The sequence below is a fragment of the Vipera berus genome (assembly GCF_964194415.1).
Source record: "Vipera berus genome assembly, chromosome: 5".
NCBI classification, from domain to species: Eukaryota; Metazoa; Chordata; class Lepidosauria; order Squamata; family Viperidae; genus Vipera; species Vipera berus.
The window spans coordinates 36,397,501-36,418,913 of record NC_138207.1 but is presented as its reverse complement, the minus strand read 5'-3'; the positions used below and the strand labels follow the sequence as shown (position 1 = coordinate 36,418,913).

Sequence of the window (21,413 nt, the reverse complement as noted above, 5' to 3'; positions counted from 1 at the left end):
AAGGAAAGTTAAAGAATATATTAAGTTATACTTTATAATTTGGTCAAAACCTGTCAAAAGACCCTTTCTCTCCCTTCAAAGGCATTCTAGGACAGACATTGTGTGACTTGAACATTAGTTTTCATTTGTCATTATCTTGATTTTATGATTATTGGACAGATCTCTTACATTTTATTTTTGCCTCCAATGCAAAATATAACTTGGTTATTACACTGTTGTTTAGCCTTCACATTTTGATGCAGTTACTATCTTCTAATTATCTGGCTTAATCTTCAAGTACTACATATTCTTTATGTGCTTTCATTGGTTTTCTATTGTGAACTATAGGGTAGGAAAAAAAGTGACTGTACATTGTACTAGGACTACTTTCTATGACTCACAACACAATTATTAATACAAGGTACAAGACATACAGAAATATTTAACATCAGGCAAGCCAATCAACAGCATGCATGGGATTAAATATAATTTAGGAGTAATAATTTTGAAATCACTGGTTGCTTGTAGGTAGTTGAAGTAGGATTTTACTGTGAGCTGGATCCAAAGAGAAAAGGTAACTCAGATAGTGTGATAATACAAGCTACAACTCACAATTTCTCTTAGAATCTAGATCAAAGTACAACTCTTCTGAAAAACCTTTATCCTGGCTTGACTATGTACTAGTTTAAATGTTCATTTAAAGTACCTAGTGATGAGTGAGCACAACTAGGAGAAATACACATAGCTAAGAAACATAAACATTGCTGTTATCTATAGCATTTTATGTGCTTTCCAGGAGTATATTATTTGAAGGAACTGCTTGTCCCCAGTTATGTCATACCATCTCATTAAATCTAGCAGGAAAGTCATGTTCCAGATATTAGTAAGTGCCATCTGATGGAACCCAAGAAGAGAGAATTTTTTGCCATACTGTCTACTCTTTGGAGCATAATCCCTCAGCTATTAAATTGGCCCCAATCCTGCTGTCTTTCAAGATTGTATCATCCAACTTGGGAATTTGGATGCACAAGCACAGCCATCCATGGGTATATTAATCTTTTTTTTTGAACCCTACCGTGTTTTCCCAAAAATAAGACCCAGTCTTATTTTTTTTTGGCCTCCAAAAAAGGCACTGGGGTAAGGCTTATTATTTTCATGTACAAAAGACAGAGAGCGCAGGGGCCAATGGGGAGCACTGCTACAACTGGCCCTGCCCTCTTCGTCCCACTGTCTGTTTGCCTGTGACTGCAACGAGCCAAACTCTCAGCGCAGCCCAGTCTCTGCCGTTCTGCCTGCTGGCCCTGCTGCTGGTGGGACATTTCTTGGCTGCATCATGTGCCATTGGTTGGCCATGCTACGTCTGGTCTCATGGGGCTCTTGGCCCTCCTAGCCATGTTGCTCTGGGCTGCTCCTGCCTGATGTGGGGTGAGTTGGCTCAGATCTTCTGTTTGACCTCCAGAGCGTCTCCCTGCCACCAGCCTGTCAAGGCCCCTTCGCCAACAGCCACTGGTGGAACTGCACCACCCACGCCTCTGCCTTGGGTCTGAGCGCCAGCCTGCACACCTATTAGATGCTGCAGGCACTGGGCTACAGGCTGAGCCCGGCATTTTTCGGGTGCTGCAGCTCTCGTCCCAGCTGTGTGAGGCGGACATGGGTGGGCCCTGGCCGCTTTTGGCCTCTACCTCACCTGCGGCTACTCTGCCGCCAGTTGCTGCTGCTGACTCGCCTTCCGCCCGGTCTAGCTGCCCCAGCCCATCCAGCTGATGCCGCCACCATGAGGTAAGGCGAGGCAGGTGGCAGAGGTGAAGCTGCTTCCCTCTGCCTGCCAGACTCCTGCCAAAGCCACTCAGGGTAACGTCTGAAAGCAGCCAGGGGCAGCCCCACGCCTGCCTTGAATAGCCGGCATGAGAATTGAAGTGCCCGCCAGGGCCCAAAGAGCGTGGAGTTGCTAATGCCCCTGCAGAGCTGGAGACTGCCACACCCTCCTCCCCACCCAGATGCCCTCGCCTCTCTCAATCGTTTTTTCACTAACTTGCCTTTCAGCTGCATCATGTTTCTCTGTCCATTTCTTAGCCACCACTGCGTGGTGGGACTAAAAAGAAAAAGTTCAGACCTTCCAACTTCTCACAAAAGAAAAAAGATACTGTGAAATTGGAAGGTCTGAACGAACTTTTTTTTTAGTCCCACAAAAACACAGCGGCAGCTGAGAAATGGACGGAGAAACACCATGTAGCTGAAAGGCAGGTTAGTGAAAAAATGCTTGGGGGAGGCTCAGCCTGTAGCCCAGCATCTGCAGCACTGAGTAGATTGTGAAGGTTGATGCTCAGACCGAAGGCAGAGGCACCGTTTCATTGGAAGATCTGGGCCAACTCACCCCACACCATGCAGGAGCAGCCCAGACCAGTGTGGCCAGGAGAGAAAGAGCCGTGAGGTCAGAAGCAGCACGGGCAACCATTCGGGCAGACGGCACCCAACACGGCCAAGAAATGTCCCAGCAGCAGCAGGGCCAGCAGGCAGGGTGGGCAGAGACCAGGGCACACTGAGAGCTTGATCTCGGGCGCCGCAAGCGGTGAACAGAGCCAAGGTCAGGCAGGGCAGTGGCAGTTGCACAGCAGCCACATGGCCAGAGCAAGGAGCTGCTCTTTCTGATCAGTTTCCAATCATTGTTTTTTGTCTTGCCTTCTGGTGCTTTGGAGAATAGTTTGACCCTCTCTTCTTTGTGGCAACCCCTCAAATACTGGAATTCTGCTATCATGTACCCTATTTCTTCTTTTCTTCAGACTAGCCAATGCATTATGTATGCATTGTTTCTATAGTTTTGTTTTACAGTGTTTTAAATTGTTGTTAGCTACTCAGATTCATGAATTTGACATGGGTGCCCATATAAATTGAATCAATCAATCAGCATCAAGCTAGAAAGCAGAAGACTGTGAATTCAGGTTCCATCTGAGCCATGAAAGCCAGCTGGGTGACTTTGGGCCAATCACTCTCCTTCAGCCCAACCCACTTCACAGGGTTGTTGTGGAGAAAATAGGAGGAGAAAGGTGTTTTGGTTACGTTCAACACCTTGAGTAAATTGTAATAATAATAAAGATGGGATACAAAATAAATAAACACACACACATAGTTCATACAGTACCTATATGCATAGATATACATAAGTAGGATATTCTCACATTATTTGAGCTTATTTAAATATTTCATTTAGGTCTTAGTGCACTACTATGCATCTTTATGCACATTCATTAGAACATGAAAAAATACACGCAAAGGGCTTTCCCACTGGGAATCCAGAAATAAAGGCAGAAATAAAGGCAGAAATCTCAGATGCTTGGGATCAGCACTCTGTAGGGAGGGGGAAGATATTCATGATATTAGCTTCACCCTCCCACTTTGCCCTTCCATATATACACATTTGAACATGGAAAGCTCAATTATAGTTGGTTCCTTGACCATTAGCTCTAGCTAACAAAATTTTGAATGTCTAACATCAGCCATACATGTCTACTAAAGTAACAGGCTTTTGTCACTTAACAAGAAGTACTACTTAAGTTACAGCATAAACAAACCTGTCACTGATGATCCGATTGATGAATCAGTTGCTTCTTCTTTGGACCAAGTATTTTCTCTACACAGTTTGCTGCTATTGTGTAATTTAAGTAGCTCTTTGTAATGACGCCTGTACAAAATAAAGGTCTCGATATAAGGTAATTCTCTCAGGGATACATTTTGTGATTATCTTCTATTGGTACTTTCTAAAATTCAATTGGCTTGTTGCCAACTTCAGGTCAGAATTTAATGATAGGGTTGGAGAATTTGCCAGATTAATTTTGTCCATTGCAAGATGTGTGCAAACAGTACTTCAGACTCTTGTTCAATTAGAATGACTACTGCCCATTTGTTATTTATATAATCTCTTAGGAGATAGTATTTTGTTCAATCACTTCTTAACAAAATAAATAAAATGATTTTCATGTATTGCTTTAAAAGTTGCAATGAAATCATCTAAGCCAATTAAATAATTGTTAACAAATGTTTATAATTTAAACCAGATGCCAAATATCTGTCGGCTCATGTCAAGCTTTGTGGTGAATGCTGACACTGTACCAAAAAAGTACAAGAGAGTTTCCCAAATTCTAAGAATTGCCTTAAATGCCCAGCTTCCCAAAAGGCAATGACTAAAAAATAATATTTCTGTTCCCATCTATTCTGGGAAGTATGAGGACCTGAGCTGCAAAAGCAAAACTATTTGTCCCTCTAATGCTTTCAACATTGTATGTAACATAGTGCTGTGTTTTAATTTATTTAATTTCTAACCCAACTTTCTGCCCTAGTGATTACCTGCAAATTTCAAAACAAAATAGATTATCACAAAGAGCATGTTAAAATTAACAGTACCTTAGGTGCTAAAATATTAAGCCCCGTTACTTAATATTAGTCTATCTAATTTGATATCATGAATGGATGAAAAATCTAGTACTACCTGTTCAGAGAAAATACTATGCAATTTGAGATTTTGAGAATGTAAAACATCTTCTCTGGAATAATGAATAATTAAACTGGGAAAATATGTTTTGATGTCTTGAATAACTTCATATCTAAATGTAAGTTGATGTAAGATTTAATCTTATTTAAAAACCATTTGAGTTCTATACACATTATAGTACTTACTATATTCTGTTACTTTACTGGGTACTATTTAATTTCTTTTTTTTGACATTGATTTTGTTAATTAGCTATTTTTATTGTTATGTTGAGACATTTTTTGGACAGAAATGAAATGACTAATACTACTCTAAGTTGTAAATGGTACACTAGAATACATGTTGAATCTTTGTACACTGTCCAGAATCACTTGTTAGACTGACAACCATATCAATCATATCAGCAAGTGTTAAGGTACATTTGATGTGCTGGTTTAGTGCAATTTTCTGGATATCCAACCATATTATATTTGCCTACGTTGTTTTTCCCCTTCTTATTATATTTTCTACATTTCTTTAAATGTGCAAAAATTGCAGATATCTGTATCTTAAAAAAATGAGCCAAATGAGTCCCTGAAATAGAAGGTGCTGTAAGGCCCTTCGGTTTAGGAACTTAGTAATTGCTGTCTACACAAGAACTACATGGCTTACTAAGGGCTAAACGAAAGGGATTGTTAGATCTGAGAGCAGTGGAGGAACTAATAGGAATGGAACAGATGGAAATCAAGCAAGTCAGGACTTTTCAAAGGCCTTGGCCATGTATTAAGCAACTTCCCTTGTGCTGACAGCAGTATGACAGACGGCAGTAGATTTCCTGCATGAAAAGCAAATCATTTTTCCCAAGCAAAGATATGTTACGGTACTAGGAAAAACCCAGCAAGGATTACAAGTCAAGTAACTAGAAAAAAATCCTTGTTATCAGAGTATAAGTTATATATAATTGATCTACATGGTTTCTTATAGAAATTTAGAATGAAAAATATACAGAATCTTGCATTTCAGTAATCAAATGAATATTAGAGGGAATAACCAGGGTGAATGTTTCAGAGCCACTGTGGTCACTCATAAAGGAAAATGACTGCCGTGGTGCTGCAATATTTGTAACTTCAGGACTTGCTTGTAAGCACTATGGGGCGCTCATCAAATAACTCTGAACAAGCGTTAAGCGAACACTCATAACTCAGGGATTACCTGTAGCCAACTCTGAAAAGAATAAGAATTCTGAAAAATGGAAGTGTTGAAAGTTATTAGTCTATCTTCTATATATGAGAGGACTCTTACTTACAATCTGTTTTATTCCAAGCAAAATAAAGTTTGCTAACTTCTTTGCTTGTGGATTATACCTTTTACTAAAATATTTGATTAAATTCTATCAGTGCCAGCAACTATCAGTAATATTACCTTAGTACTATGAGAGTCTCAGTCCACTGATTTTGCTCGCTTTCCCAAGGATCCACTCTGATCCAGTCGGATGTCTCAACTGCAAGCTGAACCATTGCAATCCGATGCTTTGCTGCAACCAATCCTTCCTTCCCATAGTTGTCACTAACTGGTGAAATTATACCTTCTATCACGTGGTATTTTCCTTGATAGAGAAAAAAATACAATCCAATGTTTTATATTTTTTAATAGTGATAAATGACAGACTGAGAAATTCTTCACTGTGTGAACAATAAAAATGATAGTTCCTTCTTTTCTGCAATTAAACTATTGAAAGTTCTATTACTGAAGTATTAAGTTATTTATTTATTTTAAATATCTATAGCCACCCATCTTATACTGAATTCTGGGGTACTCCAAAGCAACAGTTAAAACAGCATCTTCAGCAACTTTAGGAATGCTAAGATGATTACAATTTGCCCTCACAAGAAAATGTACCGTATTTTCTGGCGTATAAGACGACTGGGCGTATAAGACGACCCCCTACATTTCCTGTTAAATTATAGGGTTTGGGCTATACTCGCCGTATAAGACTACCCCTCTTCCAACGCACACCAAATAAAAATTAAAAAACATCAGATTTGATTTTAATATGGTAATTTTAATTCAAATGCTTATGACATGCAGGTGCTTAGTAGGAAAACTGTCACTTATAAACATAAGGCTGTTTGTCATCAAACATGTAAACATAAAACAGTGCAAGTGGTTTAAACTATAATAATAATAATAATAATAATAATAATAATAATAATAATAATAATAAGAAGAAGAAGAAGAAGAAGAAGAAGAAGAAGAAGAAGAAGAAGAAGAAGAAGAAGAAGAAGAAGAAGAAGAAGTTGGAGGGGACCTTGGAGGTCATCTAGTCCAACCCCCTGCTAAGGCAGGAAACCCTATACCATTTCAGACAAATGGCTGTCCAGTCTCTTCTTAAAAACTTCCAGTTTTTGGAGCATTCACCACTTCTGGAGGCAGGTTGTTCCACTGGTTAATTGTTCTAACTGTCAGGAAGTTTCTCCTTAGTTCTAGGTTGCTTCTCTCCTTGAATAGTTTCCATCCATTGCTTCTTGTCCTGCTTTCAGGTGCTTTGGAGAATAGCTTGGCTCCCTCTTCTTTGTGGCAGCCCGATTCCAGCAACCATTCTCTATTTTCCTAATTCACTTTTTCACTTTTCCTAATTCACTCTAAAGCTTTCCCTGCACAGAGCCTTAAGTAACACAAGCTGCCTGCAATTAGTGCAGGTTCGCATCCCACCAGGCTCAAGGTTGACTCAGCTTTCCATCCTTCCAAGGTAGGTAAAATGAGGACCCAGATCGTTGGGGGCAATAAGCTGACTTTGTAATAATGCTGCTTGGGGTGTGTGTGAAAGCCGTAATAAACAGGCATATACACAGAATGAAGGCTATTGCTAAGCACATTGATTTGTGCTTTAAATTGTAAGCCACCCTGAGTCTTCGGAGAAGGGCAGGATATAAATGGGATTTTAAAAAAAAAGACCAAATGGGAGATCCGCTCCAGGTTTTCCAGCCAGCCCGCCCAGTTTCTGAGTCAAATGTGTCCTTAGAGCTAAGCCGCTGCTCTGGCTGCTGCCTTCCCCACCTGCCTTTCAAGTTGGGATATACTACAGCTGCTCTTCAACTTTAGAAGAAAAGACGCCCAGACCCCAGCCTGTAAAAAATCACAGACTGCAGCTTCTTCTCCAATTGCTCCCGCTTTCCCTGCACAGACTAAATGGGAGATCCGCTCCAGGTTTTCCAGCCAGCCCTGTCCCTAAATTTTCAGCACCCGGCGTATAAGACGACCCCTGACTTTTGAGAAGATTTTCATGGGTTAAAAAGTAGTCATATACGCCGGAAACTACGGTATGTATGTATGTATGTAATATATGTATGGATCTACCTATATATTAAAATGACAAATAGTACCTTAATAAAGTTTAACAAGCAGTCTACCACAAAAAATGATTATCCAACAAGTATTTGGGATGAAAAGCCAGTCTTAAGTGCTCTTTGGAAGGCTAGGATGGTGGGGGCCTGACAAACCTCAGGGTGTTTCACAGGACAGGGGCTGCCATGGAAAATTTATTTATTTATTTATTTATTTATTTATTTATTTATTTTATTATATTTATATACCGCCCTTTCCCGAAGGACTCAGGGCGGTTTACAGGGTGATTAAAACGAAAAATACAAGAGTTAAAAACAATGAAAAAATTATATCAATCCCTGAACAAATAAAATGCATGATCCCCAGATCTCCAAGTAAGACAATATTTAAGAGACAGATTAGGAGCATGCCCACCATCTCCAATCTGTTAGGACAGGATAATGTCCTTAGGGAGAGGTGGTCCTGAAGATAACCTGGCCCTGTGACCTTACTAAAAAGAAGAGCAGATAATCATAAATCACTCTGCAAATGGAAATATTTTTCATGTATAATGTATAGGATTAGAACAATTTAAGATTGGGTTAATGATTAATTCAAATATGTACCAGAACTATAAGAACAGCTCCAAGATAGCCTAGCTAATGTACACTTTATCAAATAACTATTTGCTTCTTGGTAGAATGCATTCTTGTTAAATTCTTGTACTTATTATAAAGTACTGTGCTTTAAAATGTTTTCTGCAAATCTTCATAATAATGTTAGCCATTGAAAAAAGTAATTATCACAGATTTTTAGACCATGTGTGAAGAGCTACAAGGGACTAATTTAATTAATATTATGTGCTGTCATCTCTCTATATGAGTGACAATGTTAATTAAAAGGTAAAGTCAAGGATCTTCAAAAATGCACTGAAATATAATTAATTAATGTCTACTTCAAGATAGATGCTAAAGTTCACAATTCAGATAAATAAAAGCCACTATGATGTTTAATAACACTTTTTTCCTATAAATTATAAAACTGGATAAACAGCAACGTATACAGGAAAACCAAACTCCCTGAAATAATATTCCTGTTTTCCAAATCATTTCAAGTTATATAAATCTAAGTCATAAAATAAATATTAGATTTTAGCCCACTTTTCTTCCATGACTTAAAATAGCAGCTCCTCCTACCAATGTTTCTACAATAACAGTTGTGATATTTTTCAGGTCAGAGTGATTTTGCCAAACTTATTTATAGAGTTATTTTTTTGAGGCTTTGCAACATGTATTTGTAGAAATGAACCATCCCTCCTTGAATCATTAAAGTAGCTGCAACTTTTGAGATGTTCACATAGCTACTTGGAAAACTGTCCTTGTCAGTCTCACTTTACTTTTGCTCCTTTGCTTTTTGCTTCACTTGTCACATTTAACACACATTTGAATGCTTTGCATAGTCCTACTTAACATTAGTCTGTCTAGCTTGGTACTATGAATGGATGAGAAATCTATACCACCCATAAAATACTATGCAACTTGGATTTTTAACTATTACTGACTATATATATATATATCTTTCCATGAAGTCACTGAAGTGTACAATTTAAAATAAAGTAATCCTCATTTAATGAGCCACTCATTCAGTGACCATTTGGTCACTGAACAAGTAATACTTATGACTGGATCTTATAAATATGGCTGGTGCAGTAACCCTGCAGTCATACAATAGCGATCTGTAATCTTTCCTGTCAGCTTCCCACATGCAAAGTCAATGAGGAAGCAAGAACCTGGAAGTCACATGAGGCCCTTGCTTAATGACCCAGTCAGGTACTCACTTAATAATGGCAAGTGTATTGCCGGAACTGCTGTCATTAAGCAGCACAATCACATGGTTTTTGAACTTATGAGTATATTGCTTAACAACCAAGTTCTTAGTCCCAATTACCATTGGTAATTGAGGACTACTGTAATTTTTCTCATCTTAACATTTTCTTCAGGAATGCATGGTACCAGCTTACTATTCTGCTGCCTTCCATTTGGACATAGATATCCCAAATTAACACACACACACAAAAAGGCTATCCAGAAATTTTCTCAAAGGGCTGATATTCCTTGAGTATTGATGGCATGGGCTTCCTGACCTTTTAATTTAGGCTGCATTGGTAGCTATAGTGGAACATAGCAAAGAGAAAGCAAAAACATTGTTAAATAAACTATCCTGCTTTAAGAGGCAAAACAAGTAAAGCAATAAGACAAACGTTGCAGTAATAATAGAAGATAATTAAGCAGCTATTACAAATATAACCAGGAGTTTTACATAAAAGACCAAGAAGAATTTACAACATGGAGGAATGGGCAATACAAATTTCATTTCAGAACTTTCACTGAGTTCAGTCAAAGATAATACTTAAGAAATTGAGCCCAGCCTACAGCATAAATATTTATTTGATTTATTTGCCACTCATTGCAAAGCAATTTCAGGTAACTAAGCAATAAAAAACACTGTATAATAACAAATAACAAAGATGATAAAAGCACATGAAAACAGAAACAAAGGAAATAATGGCATTTAAGGGCAAATCAGAACAAAATTACACAGCTCATCAGTTCAACCACTTCCAAATCCTCATGACATTTCTCCTGGTGAAACAGTGTTTCAAAGAGCATGTGATACAATAGAGAAGGCACACTTCCTAAGTCCCACTAAATCAGGGGTCCCCAACCCCCAGTCTGTGGACCGGTACTGGGTTGCAGCATGCCAGCAACAGGCCGCACAAACAAGCAAAGCCCCATCCATGGGATGCAGGCAGAACACAAAACCATGGCCCCTCTGGTCCATAGAAAAACCTCTCTCCACATAACCGGTCCCTGGTGCCCAAAAGGTTGGAGACCTCTGCACTAAATGACACTCTTCAAGCAACAAGATGAGCAACATGCAGATCTAATGATATTGTTAGCAACAACTAGAGACATGCTGTCCCTTAAATATCCTAGCCCATTTTAAAATGGTTTTACTGGTGACAACCAGCATTTGAATTGCACCTCAAAAGCTATTGGGAGCCAATTCTGCTCATGTAACAAAAGTATAACATGGATATATTGAAGAATGCCCATAATTTCTCACACCATTGCATTTTATAATAGTTGCAAGTTCGGATATTCTTAAAGGGCAGTCATACGTATATCATATTACAATAATCTACTCATAAGCATGAGTGTCTTGTGCCTCTCTTGTGCCTCTCAATACAGGAAGGGATGAAATTGGTGTATCATACATTGATGTACTATATAAAGTTTTCAAAAAGCCTTGAACAGCTGCTGAAAATCCAGGAGGATTCCCAAGTTTGCATGGCAGTACTATCTGAAGTAGTGTTATCTCATCCAGAACTAAAGATGGAAAACAACTGGATTCAGAAAACCTAAAACTTAAAGCTGCTCAGTTTACTAGGCCTGATCTGAGCTCAATTATTCTCTATACATACATTGCAGTCTTCAGACACTGAGATAGGACCTCAACAGCACTGCTTAGTCAGCTAAAGTCAGAGAAATACAGCTGGATGTTATCAACACACATATTTTCCATAAAATGGGAAGGCTGGAGATATTCTAGAAGTCTAGTGATTGTTTTTTGAGGAAAGAGTGCACAATACAACAAGAAGCATACTATTAGAGCTTTAGATGCAATTTCTGGAGACCAACCTTCCATTATTAAGCAGTTTTTTTAAAAAAAAGAAAGCTAAACCAAGTATAAATGCAACATAAAAGCAGTTCGCACCACTTCGGCATAACCGGTAGCTAATTTTTTGTTGCTCAGGCCCAGAATGGACTTCCGGAAGTGGCATCCACACAAGAGAACCAGTTGTTCATATATTTGAATCCCACCACTGCATAAAGGGTTTTAAATTTATGTTTAAAGAAGCCTCTGCATTTCAGAAGTTTGAAGATGATTCTGTTGCAAGACTAAAGAGTTATTAAATGAAGCTCTAATCTTTTCTTTACATCAGAGCTTTTCAACTGGTGGTATGCATACCACCTGTGGTATTTTGCCATGTGGCAGGTGGTATGCGACTGCTAGCCAAGTATAGCAGGGGAGGGGAATGAGCCAAAGCGAGCCAAGCCTGAGAGAGAGGCAGCTGCAGCTACAGGACTGTCTGGGCTCGGCAGAAGCCCCAGGAACCGGCAGGGCTCCAGCTGATTGGTACTTCCAGAAGCAGCGGGGAGGTGGAGATGAACTGAAATATTCCCAATAGAATCCTTGAGAAAATGAGGAAGAGAATAGTAGTACATGGACCATTTCCTTCGTTACCTGAAATCTCAAAAGATGTTCAGCATCTGTTTGAGGATTAAAGGGCAATTTCTAATGAATGTTATCAGAACTACATCTTGCCGCTAGAAAAACCTTTTTATGTCTATCTAGTAACAATATGTGCCATCTTTTTGATTACAATACATACATGTCAAAATACTACATGAAGAATAAAAAGATAAGAATCTAAATGTTTCTTGGGGTTCCATGGATAATAATATTTTCCATTAACATCAAATTTTGGGAGATTTTAGTATTTTAAATATGGTCTTGTAATATTGTGTCTGTGTGCGCTATGTGTCTGTCCAAAAATGTCAATATATATATATACAAGAGCTCATATAAATAAATGGCATTCAGAATGTGTCAAGCACTAGCTAAATCCATTTTTGTATCTCTATATTAGACATTGTAAGATTATTCTTCATCAACTGAATTAGATATTAAGGTAGTGATGTAGTAACGAATTACATAGACACATAGCTTTGAAATTTTAAGTCTTCAATATGAACAAGAATCTGAAAAATGTTACATTGCAAATGCTGCCTCTAAAACTGAATTTATTTAGTAATTATATAATATTAAAGAAAAACTAAAAGCAAATAAGTTTTATATGCCAAGAGTGTATCATAATATGGGTTTAACTATTCTTGGTAAGATTTTATTTTCAATCCATAAGAATAAAGCTAGAAGGAACCTTGGAGGTCTTCTTGGAGGTCTGTTCAAGAAGGAAACCCTATACCAGGGGTCAGCAACCTGAAACAGTGAAAGAGCCACTCGGAACCGGTTCCCTCACAAAAGGAAAAACTGGGAGCCGCAAAAAATGTGTACGCATGTGCGTACATGCACGCATGCGCAGAACAGGGTTTGACTGAAGAGTGGAGCCAAGGTGAGATATGCACCTACCCTGCATATTTGAATTGACTGGTTGAACTTTTTTAGTCCTACTTTTTTTTGGGGGGGACTGCACATGGCAGAAGACTGGGAGCCGCAGGAGACGGCTGAAAGAGCCGCATGCGGCTCCGGAGCCGCGGGTTGCAGACCTGTGCCCTATACTATTTCAGATAGGTGGCTGTTACCAGTGATGAAGCCCCTGCAACTATTGAAGGCAAGCTGTTCCACTGATTAATTGTCCTCACTGTTAGGAAGTTTCTCCTTAATTCCAGGTTGCTTCTCTCCTTGATTAGTTTCCATCTTTTGTTTCTTGTCTTGCCTTCTGGTGTTTTGAAAAATAAGATGACCCCTCCCCCTCCTCTTCGTGGCAACCTCTCAAATACTGGAATACTGCATCATGTTCCCCCTAATCCTTCTTTTCTCTAGACTGGCCAAACCCAAATCCTGCAAGCATTCTTTATATGTTTTAATCTCCAAGTCTTTAATCATCTTAGTTGCTCTTCTTTGCACTTTTTCCCAAAGTCTCAACATCTTTTTTGTAATGTGGTGACCAAAACTAGATGCAATATTCCAGGTGTGGCCTTACTAAGGCTTTATAAAACGGTACTAATACTTCATGTCATTTTGATTCTATGCCTCTGTTTATACAACCCAGGATTTTATTAGCTTTTTTGGCTGCTGCCGCACACTGCTAACTCATGTTTAAGTGATCATCCTCTAGGACTCCAAGATCCCTCTCAGTTACTGTCTACTCTGTACCTGTGCTTTTGGTTTTTCCTGCCTACGTGTAAAACCTTGCTTTTCTGCACATTAAATTTCATGTTATTGAATAGGGTCCATTGTTCAAGTCTGTCAAGATCTTTTTGGATCCTGATCTTGTCTTCTAGGGTGTTGGCTATTCCTGTCAGCTTATTTGATGAGTTCCTCTTCTATTTCCTCATCTAAGTCATTTATGAAGATATTGAAGAGTAATGGCCCTAAGACTGAACCTTGTGGTATACCGCTGCTTACTTCCCTCCATGTAGATGTAGCACCATTAAGAACTACTTGTTGAGTATGGTTTATCAGCCAGTTACAGATCCATCTGGTGGTGATGCTGTCTATCCCACATTTTTCTAGTTTATCAAGAAATAAATTGTACTGAACTTTGTTGAACGCCTTGCTGAAATATAAGTATACTATGTCCACAACATTTTGCTGGTCTACTAATTTAGTCACTTTGTCAAATAATGAAATAAGATTGGTTTGGCATGATCTGTTTTTAACAAACCTGTGCTGGCTACAAGTTATAACTTTATTTGTTTCTAGATGTTCACAGATCTGTTTTTTTTTTGTATTTTTTCCATTATCTTCCCAGGTATTGATGTTAGGCTGATTGGTCTGTAGTTTCCTGGCTCTGGTTTTTTCCCCATTTTTGAAAATAAGAACCACATGAGCTCTTTTCCAATCCTCTGGTAGTTCCCAAGTGCTCCAGGATTTTTTAAAGATATGGTTTAATGGTTCTGAGATAATTATTTGCCAGCTCCCTCAGAACTCTGGGATGTAAACCATCAGGTCCTTGTGATTTATATTCATCAAGGTCAGGCAGGCACCATTTTCTTTCTTATTTTAATTTTTATTTCTAGCCTGTCTTACAGTTATGTTTTTGGTAGGCTGGGCTATAGTTTCTTTTTGTGTGAAGACTGATGCAAAGAGTCAAGAAGTTCTGTTTTCTACTGCCTATTACTTTTTTTTATTTTTTTAAATCCCATTTATATCCCGCCCTTCTCCGAAGACTCAGGGCGGCTTACAATCTAAGCACAAATACTTCCTTGCCATCTTCTCTCTTTAGTGGACCGATTGTTTCCTTGACTTTTTTCTTGTTATTTTAAAATATTAAATGCTATGGCATATTTGTATAATCATTTATTCCTTCCATAAAAGGGAGGATATTGAAGGAAATGGTTTTCTTTTTAAATAGAATATTACCAGATTTAACACTTTCAGCTTCAACTAGGACTTACTGATCAAGTCTTGGTAGAGTTACATCCATACATTTAGCATCCATCTCAATTAGTAAAGAGGTGAGCAACTCTTTAGTTCTGTATTTTCTCCCCAAATGCATTTTACATTCTTTTTTTTATACGTTTTTTATTGATTTTCCAATATTACAATAATATCTTTAAAAAGCAACATGGTGTCTGGGTTACAATAGTTCCATTTCGTACAAATACATATTATTACAAATCTCCAATTTATTATAACCAAAATTTCCGCTCTTTTTTCCTTTGATACATATTATCTCTTATCTAAATAAACATACTTATTTTTTATCCATCAGTTATTAAGTAGTTTTCTTACATTTATCAATACTTTAATATGTGTTATATTTTAACATTCCATCTTTAAGACATCAAACACCTTATATATTTTTCCAGCTTTAATTTTGCATTTATATTAAAATTAAACGTTTGAAAGTTTCTCAATTTTATATTTCTAAGTGACCTCCCTTCCCTTTACACAATTTCTAATACCTGGTGATATAGATACACTTCTTATCTATTTCATTTCCATATCAACCAGTTGATAAAACAATATAATATTCTTGTTTTCATTATAATTTCCACATATTAAAAATTAGCCAAAAATTTCTCCCATTTCAACATTTAATACATCCTTTCATCTTTCATATCACTACATCCATATATTGATTACATTTATATCACTCTTAACATATATACATCATAATCAATTTCATTTAAACAGCTCAGTATTTCAATTTAACAGTTAATATTCATACATCTCAGTTTGTTTTTATTTTTTATTTTTTTAATTAGCTAGCATTTTAATCTACTCATCAAAACACTCTCATAATCCAAGTACAATCCTGTCTAATCTGGTATTCCGTTTCAGGCCTTAGATATGTCCATTCTTTTTCAGTCTTATTCTTGCTTTTTTCCTTTGCCATATGATTTTTCGCTTCTTTGCTTCAGGGCCATGAAAGAATTCTTGTATTGTTATATCGTATTGAAGTGGTCCTCCAGTCTTCCTTTTTGAAGGGTTGAGGGGGTCTGATGAAAAAACCAAATCCTCTCATTTTCATCTTTTGATATAGTTGTCCTGGACTATATAATTTCTCTTCCATTTGTTTCTCATTTTTATCTTCAAGTGTCTGTGTTTGTTGAGTAGTTAATTCTTCCATCAATGTATTTAATTGTTCATTTTTTTCTGTTGTGTTCTGTCCCAATAAATTATTAGTTGTAGTCAAAATTTGAGTTTGCTTCTCCAAGACGCTTTCTGGTTTTTCCCCAAAAGCTCTTATTTCATCACTAGCTGTAGACAGAAACTGATACGTTTGGTAGGATAGTTTCAACATAACATAGATTTGTGTTTGCATTTCTTCCATGGCGGAGTCTCACATCTGGTGTTGAAGGCTAGTCTTATCTTGTTTTTCTAAGGAGCCAGCCAAATCTCTTCTCTCTGTTTTTTTAAAGAGTATCAAATTGCAATTTCAATTGCAATTTTAAGTTTGGCCACTGAGTGTCCCCCAAGCGCTTAGAGAGTTTCTTTTCTGTTTCTTTTGGGGGGTATCTGTAAATCTCTTTCAATTATTTCTTCTATTTTGGAAGAACAAAGCCAAATTTTCAAATATGAGTAGGAAATAAGAAGTATATAATCAAAAGCTTTTAGTCCACAAGTTATAAAGTTCTAATTGAGATCAATTCGGTTTTTTTCAATGTTTTTTTTTTAAACGCCCCTGGAGGCTAGATTGCCGGTCTCTTGAAGGGAGGGTTGAAACTCCCCCCTCCCTCTCCACAGGGGGGGAAATACTTAGCAGCTTATTTAGGTGAAAGGAAGAAGATTGGAATATCAGAGAGGAATCTTACCAGTCTCTTCCACGTTGCTTTAATGTTGCCTGGTGGTAGGTGTGACTTCAGCTGTCTGCAGCCTAGTAACCGGCCATGTTGCTATGGCCAGTCTTTCGTCCGCTGGTTCAAAGGGAATGCAGGCACTAACGGGGGGGTTGCAGCTCCCCCGCATTTCTGCAAAGGCCCCTTCTTGCTGGTCACCCCTCCAGGGTGACTCTTCGGCCCTTTTAGGGCCCCCCAGCGATGCGAAACTGGATGTGGAAGACGAAAGCCGTCCTCCAGACATCCATGTCGGGTGCGTAGGCAAACCGGAAGTCGCATTTTACATTCTTCCCCTGATTTCATTTTACGAGAAAGATTTCATTAAAAGTAAAATATATAGATCATTTCTGACTTTTTAAATCATAGCAAGTTGTGCAAGATAATAATGTTCAGAAGAATACATGAGTGGAGAGTGTTAGCCATAAGAGACTGCCAAAAGATATTGGCATCAGATACCATCAGTCAGTACTAAGAGTCATTCATAGAACAATAAATTGAATCACATTGAAAAAAAACCCTAAACAAGCGTAAGGAATGGAAAATAAATAAGGTTGCACATTATTAATAATAAAACACAATAGTATGTATTATTCACTAAGATATAGACCTATGCATTATATTTAAGAAATCATTACACAAAATTCATCCATTGGTATGAATAAAACAGAACTTTATTAACATGCCTGAGTTTTTGTTCCTTAACAGAAATTAGAGATAATGAAAGAAATACTATGTTAAATGGTAATATTAAACAATTATTTCTTCTATCCCCTAAAAGTGAATAATTCAAAGGAAACTCTAAGAGAGAATATGCTTCACCACAAGCCCATGACTTTGCACGATGAGATCGAATAAATTTCAAAACAATCTCATTTCCACCCTGTTCTGTTTACACATGGGAATTATAGAATAAAACATTTGTAAGAACCTTGTATAGCTCCATATAGCTCTCTATCTTGCCTCAATAAAAAATTTTTAAAAATAAGTAGCTTGCTCTGAGTGGACAGAAAAAATGGTTTACAGCAATTTTTAAAAACAGTATAGGTTCTCTGCTTTGAGAATAAAAAAAACACTTTAAGTCATCTAGTCAGGAAGACATCCAGGGTATCATTTGATTCTAGCAGTTTGTAAGAATTATCTTCTATTTCCACAACTAACAGAGATATCAATATTTATTTATTTATTTATTGATGGGATTTATATCCCGCCCTATCTCCTGAAGGACTCAGGGCGGCTCACAATAAAACATATAATAAGTGCATAAATCAAGATAAATGAAATTGAGAACATCAGTGCAATAAAAAATTAGAGAATTTAAAAATGAATTAAAAATACTAAATATAAATTAATTAAGATGCCTGTCAGTCTAGGTCAGCTTGGTGGAACAGGTGTGTTTTGAGGCCGCGGCGAAAGGATTGGAGGTTTTGGGCTATCCGAAGCTCAGGGGGGAGCTGATTCCATAGGGTTGGTGCTCCCACAGAGAAGGCCCTCCCCCTGGGGGTCGCCAGCCGACATTGCCTAGCTGACGGTACCCTGAGGAGGCCTTCTCTGTGTGAGCGTACTGGACGATGGGAATTTGTTCCCGGCAGCAGATGGTCCTGCAAGTATATTCATTATTTGCATCATCATCAAAAAGTGAAACTATAAGGTTCTGGTTAACCTTGAAATTTAAGCCTTAACTGTGAATGACTTTATGTATCACTATACTATTATACTATAATATTTCCTAATTGCCCATCATTGACTGCTATTGCTTGTGAACTATTTCCTGATGCTTTCCAAGCATTCACATCTTACAGTCCATTTATCAGTGATATTGAGACTGAATGAACCTGCTCATCCATATCTTAGATCATTGTTAGTGCTTCAGTGAACATAACCCAGTCAACTACCTGGATCATTAGCTACTTGGATCTCATTACAGCAGAACACACAAGCAGCTAAAACATGGTTTTTCCTCCTGTATTTTCTATTTTGAAGAAATGGTTCAAAGTCATAATGAATACATAGAGGCTTTTTTCTGATTTCTCTTCCTAGTTAAAATTGCAGACTGTATCACTTCTTTAGCTTAAGTGATAAAATTAGCATACAGATGTGACATTGCAGTTTAAGTGTTTCATGGCACCTTGAAAAGAGAAAGAGAGAGCATCTGGGAGAAGAGTTAAGACCCCTTTCATCACAAGTTAGTCTGCAATTATTCTATTGAACCATTGGCAAAACTTAATTATACTGACGGGGAACAATTTTATATTGGCTTATCATCAGTTTTATTTCAAGAAGTAAATGTGTAAATTTTCAATTTAGATGCTGTGAAGTACTTGGTCTAAGTTTTGAACTTTTAATTAACAGAAATTAAAATGTGTTGAAACAATGTGGAATGTTGCCCCATTTTTGGAGATAGAAATGATTCCTTATTGCAACATAGCATACTCAGTTTTTGGAAACTTTAAATAAAACTAACCTGTTTGATGGAGGTGATCTCTTGCTAGTTCAAATAAACGCATGTGCATATTTGTTATAGGATTAAAAGAGCCACAGGCAAGAAGAATGAGGGGTGTCAGATGTTTCATTGAACCAAGTAATTTTCAATAGCACACCTCTCATCTGGAAGGAGAAAATAACAGTTGCAACAATTCATTCAGGTTTCTCAATTATTTTTGAAAACAATAAATAATTAATAACCTGACTTCCAGTGAAAGAAGATTCCACAAGGCTGGCACCATGGCAGAGGAGACCGCCCCTCCTGGGACCTGCCAGTTGCAATTGCTTAACAGACAAGGTCCACAATTATCAGCACGATGTCAAAATAATTCAGAAGAATGTTGACAGGTTCAGAGAAAGACAACAAAGATGGACGTGACTAGGGTGAAACAAATGGGTATGTTTAGAGTTAAGAAGAAAACAAAGATGTATTAGACGTAATAACCATTCTTCAAACACCTAGAAAGATGTCATACAGAAGAAAGTCAAGATCTTTTCCTTATTTTTTCCATAGTGCAAGACAAAGAATTATGAAAAGTTATAGGAAGGCAGATTTCAATTCAATGTTAGGAAAAAAAATTAACAACAGATTTAATAATGATACAACTTACCCAGACAGGCAAATGAATTCACACGGAGGTTGATTTTTTAAAATTTGTGCACTGTGCAGGCAGTTGGATTTGATTCTTTAACTGTAATTGGTCAATTATATGATTCTGCACAGTTGCACAGATAATTGGTACCTGAAACAAAATCAGGTCAGGATTCGAAGAATTATTCCATTCCCCCATAGTTTTCTATCTGCATTTCATCTTTCTCAGCCTACCATGTCTATCAAGTTCAAATAATTTTCCTTGACCTTTTTGTCCCATTCCTTTAGGCTTAATTCTAAAGCTATTTTGCATTTCCAGAAACTTTTGGGGTTTTTTAAATCAAGCCTGCTGTTAATTTTCTCTTTGGCTACAGAAATAGCATATTCTGAACACTGGGAATAGTAGGAACATTTGAAATAGACTTATATAACCCACTCAAGTTATCTCTGTCTATATACCCAAAAGATTTCTACATAATATTCTTTCTATCTATAAGACTGAATAATAGAATAACAAAGAAAAAAGCAAGGGTGGAGAGAGACACTTTTCAGGTCTCAGGGAAATCTAATGCAAGGAAAACCTCTTCTGTAACTAGCTTTCCACAAGTTAAAATAGAATTTCTTTGTTTAAAGACAAGGCTGGCTTATTTATTTCCGTCTGAGAATGTTTCCTTAACTATGCTAAAGAATACAAAATAAAAGTACATTTTCTTTCACCTCAAGCCCAGAATACCAAATTGTTTCTGATATTCAACAATGTTCTCTGCAACTGTTAGTATGGCACTGATTCTTCTCAAACAGAAAAGAAAAAAAAAAGAAATGTCCCTAGAATCCTCAGCTGAACAATTTATTGGGTGTTTTTCATCTGTCTTCATATTCAGAAAGCAGTTTGCTGCTACATGGCTTAGAGCAGACATGTCAAACACAAGGCCCGGGGGCCAGATCCGGCCCGCGAAGTGGTTTCATGCGGCCCGCGAAGTCATCCTGGAGACAGTGAGGGAACGGCCCCCACTGCCTTGGCTCTTGCCCAGAGACCCTCCTTCTGCCAGAGACCCTCAGATCTGTCCCACTCCTGCCCGTGCCCCCATAGGCACCCTTGATGCGAACGATGTAGAGCTGGCCATGCCCACCCAGTAGGCCATATGCACTCTAGCCACACCTACCCAGTAGGCCACGCCCACCCGGCCCCCTGAGGGTAACCGCAATGCTGATGCGGCCCTCAATGAAATTGAGTTTGACACCCCTGGCTTAGAGGTTGCTGCTTATTCTAATATTGACATCTCTTTATAAGTAATTATTCTTCCAATTTCCATCATAAAAATTCTATTAAATTTGGGATCTTTAAATATAAACCAATCTACAGAAAATCCATTGTATTTTAAATAAAGACACTGAGGTAGAACATTAGATCAAACGAAGAATCACAGCTGTAAGGATTATTGCTTTAAAGAAATACTTTAGAAATATAACTTTTTCTTTGGT

At 37.7% G+C, this 21,413-nt stretch overlaps 1 protein-coding gene across 2 annotated transcripts in view; it reads right to left on the bottom strand.

Annotated features, from left to right (window-relative positions):
* Positions 1–21,413, bottom strand: part of NMNAT3 (nicotinamide nucleotide adenylyltransferase 3) — a 42,971-nt gene that overhangs the window by 7,639 nt on the left and 13,919 nt on the right. The window contains exons 3-6 of one of the 2 annotated variants that reach the window (XM_081328926.1): positions 19,541–19,718; positions 19,320–19,462; positions 5,865–6,048; positions 3,549–3,658 (exon numbers count right to left, since the gene is read on the bottom strand). In XM_081328926.1, the coding sequence (XP_081185052.1) occupies positions 3,549–3,658; positions 5,865–6,048; positions 19,320–19,428 (403 nt within the window). In that variant the 5' untranslated portion in view covers positions 19,429–19,462; positions 19,541–19,718. Of the gene's footprint in view, positions 1–3,548; positions 3,659–5,864; positions 6,049–19,319; positions 19,719–21,413 lie in introns of both variants that reach the window. The other variant, XM_081328927.1, reaches the window with a different exon arrangement.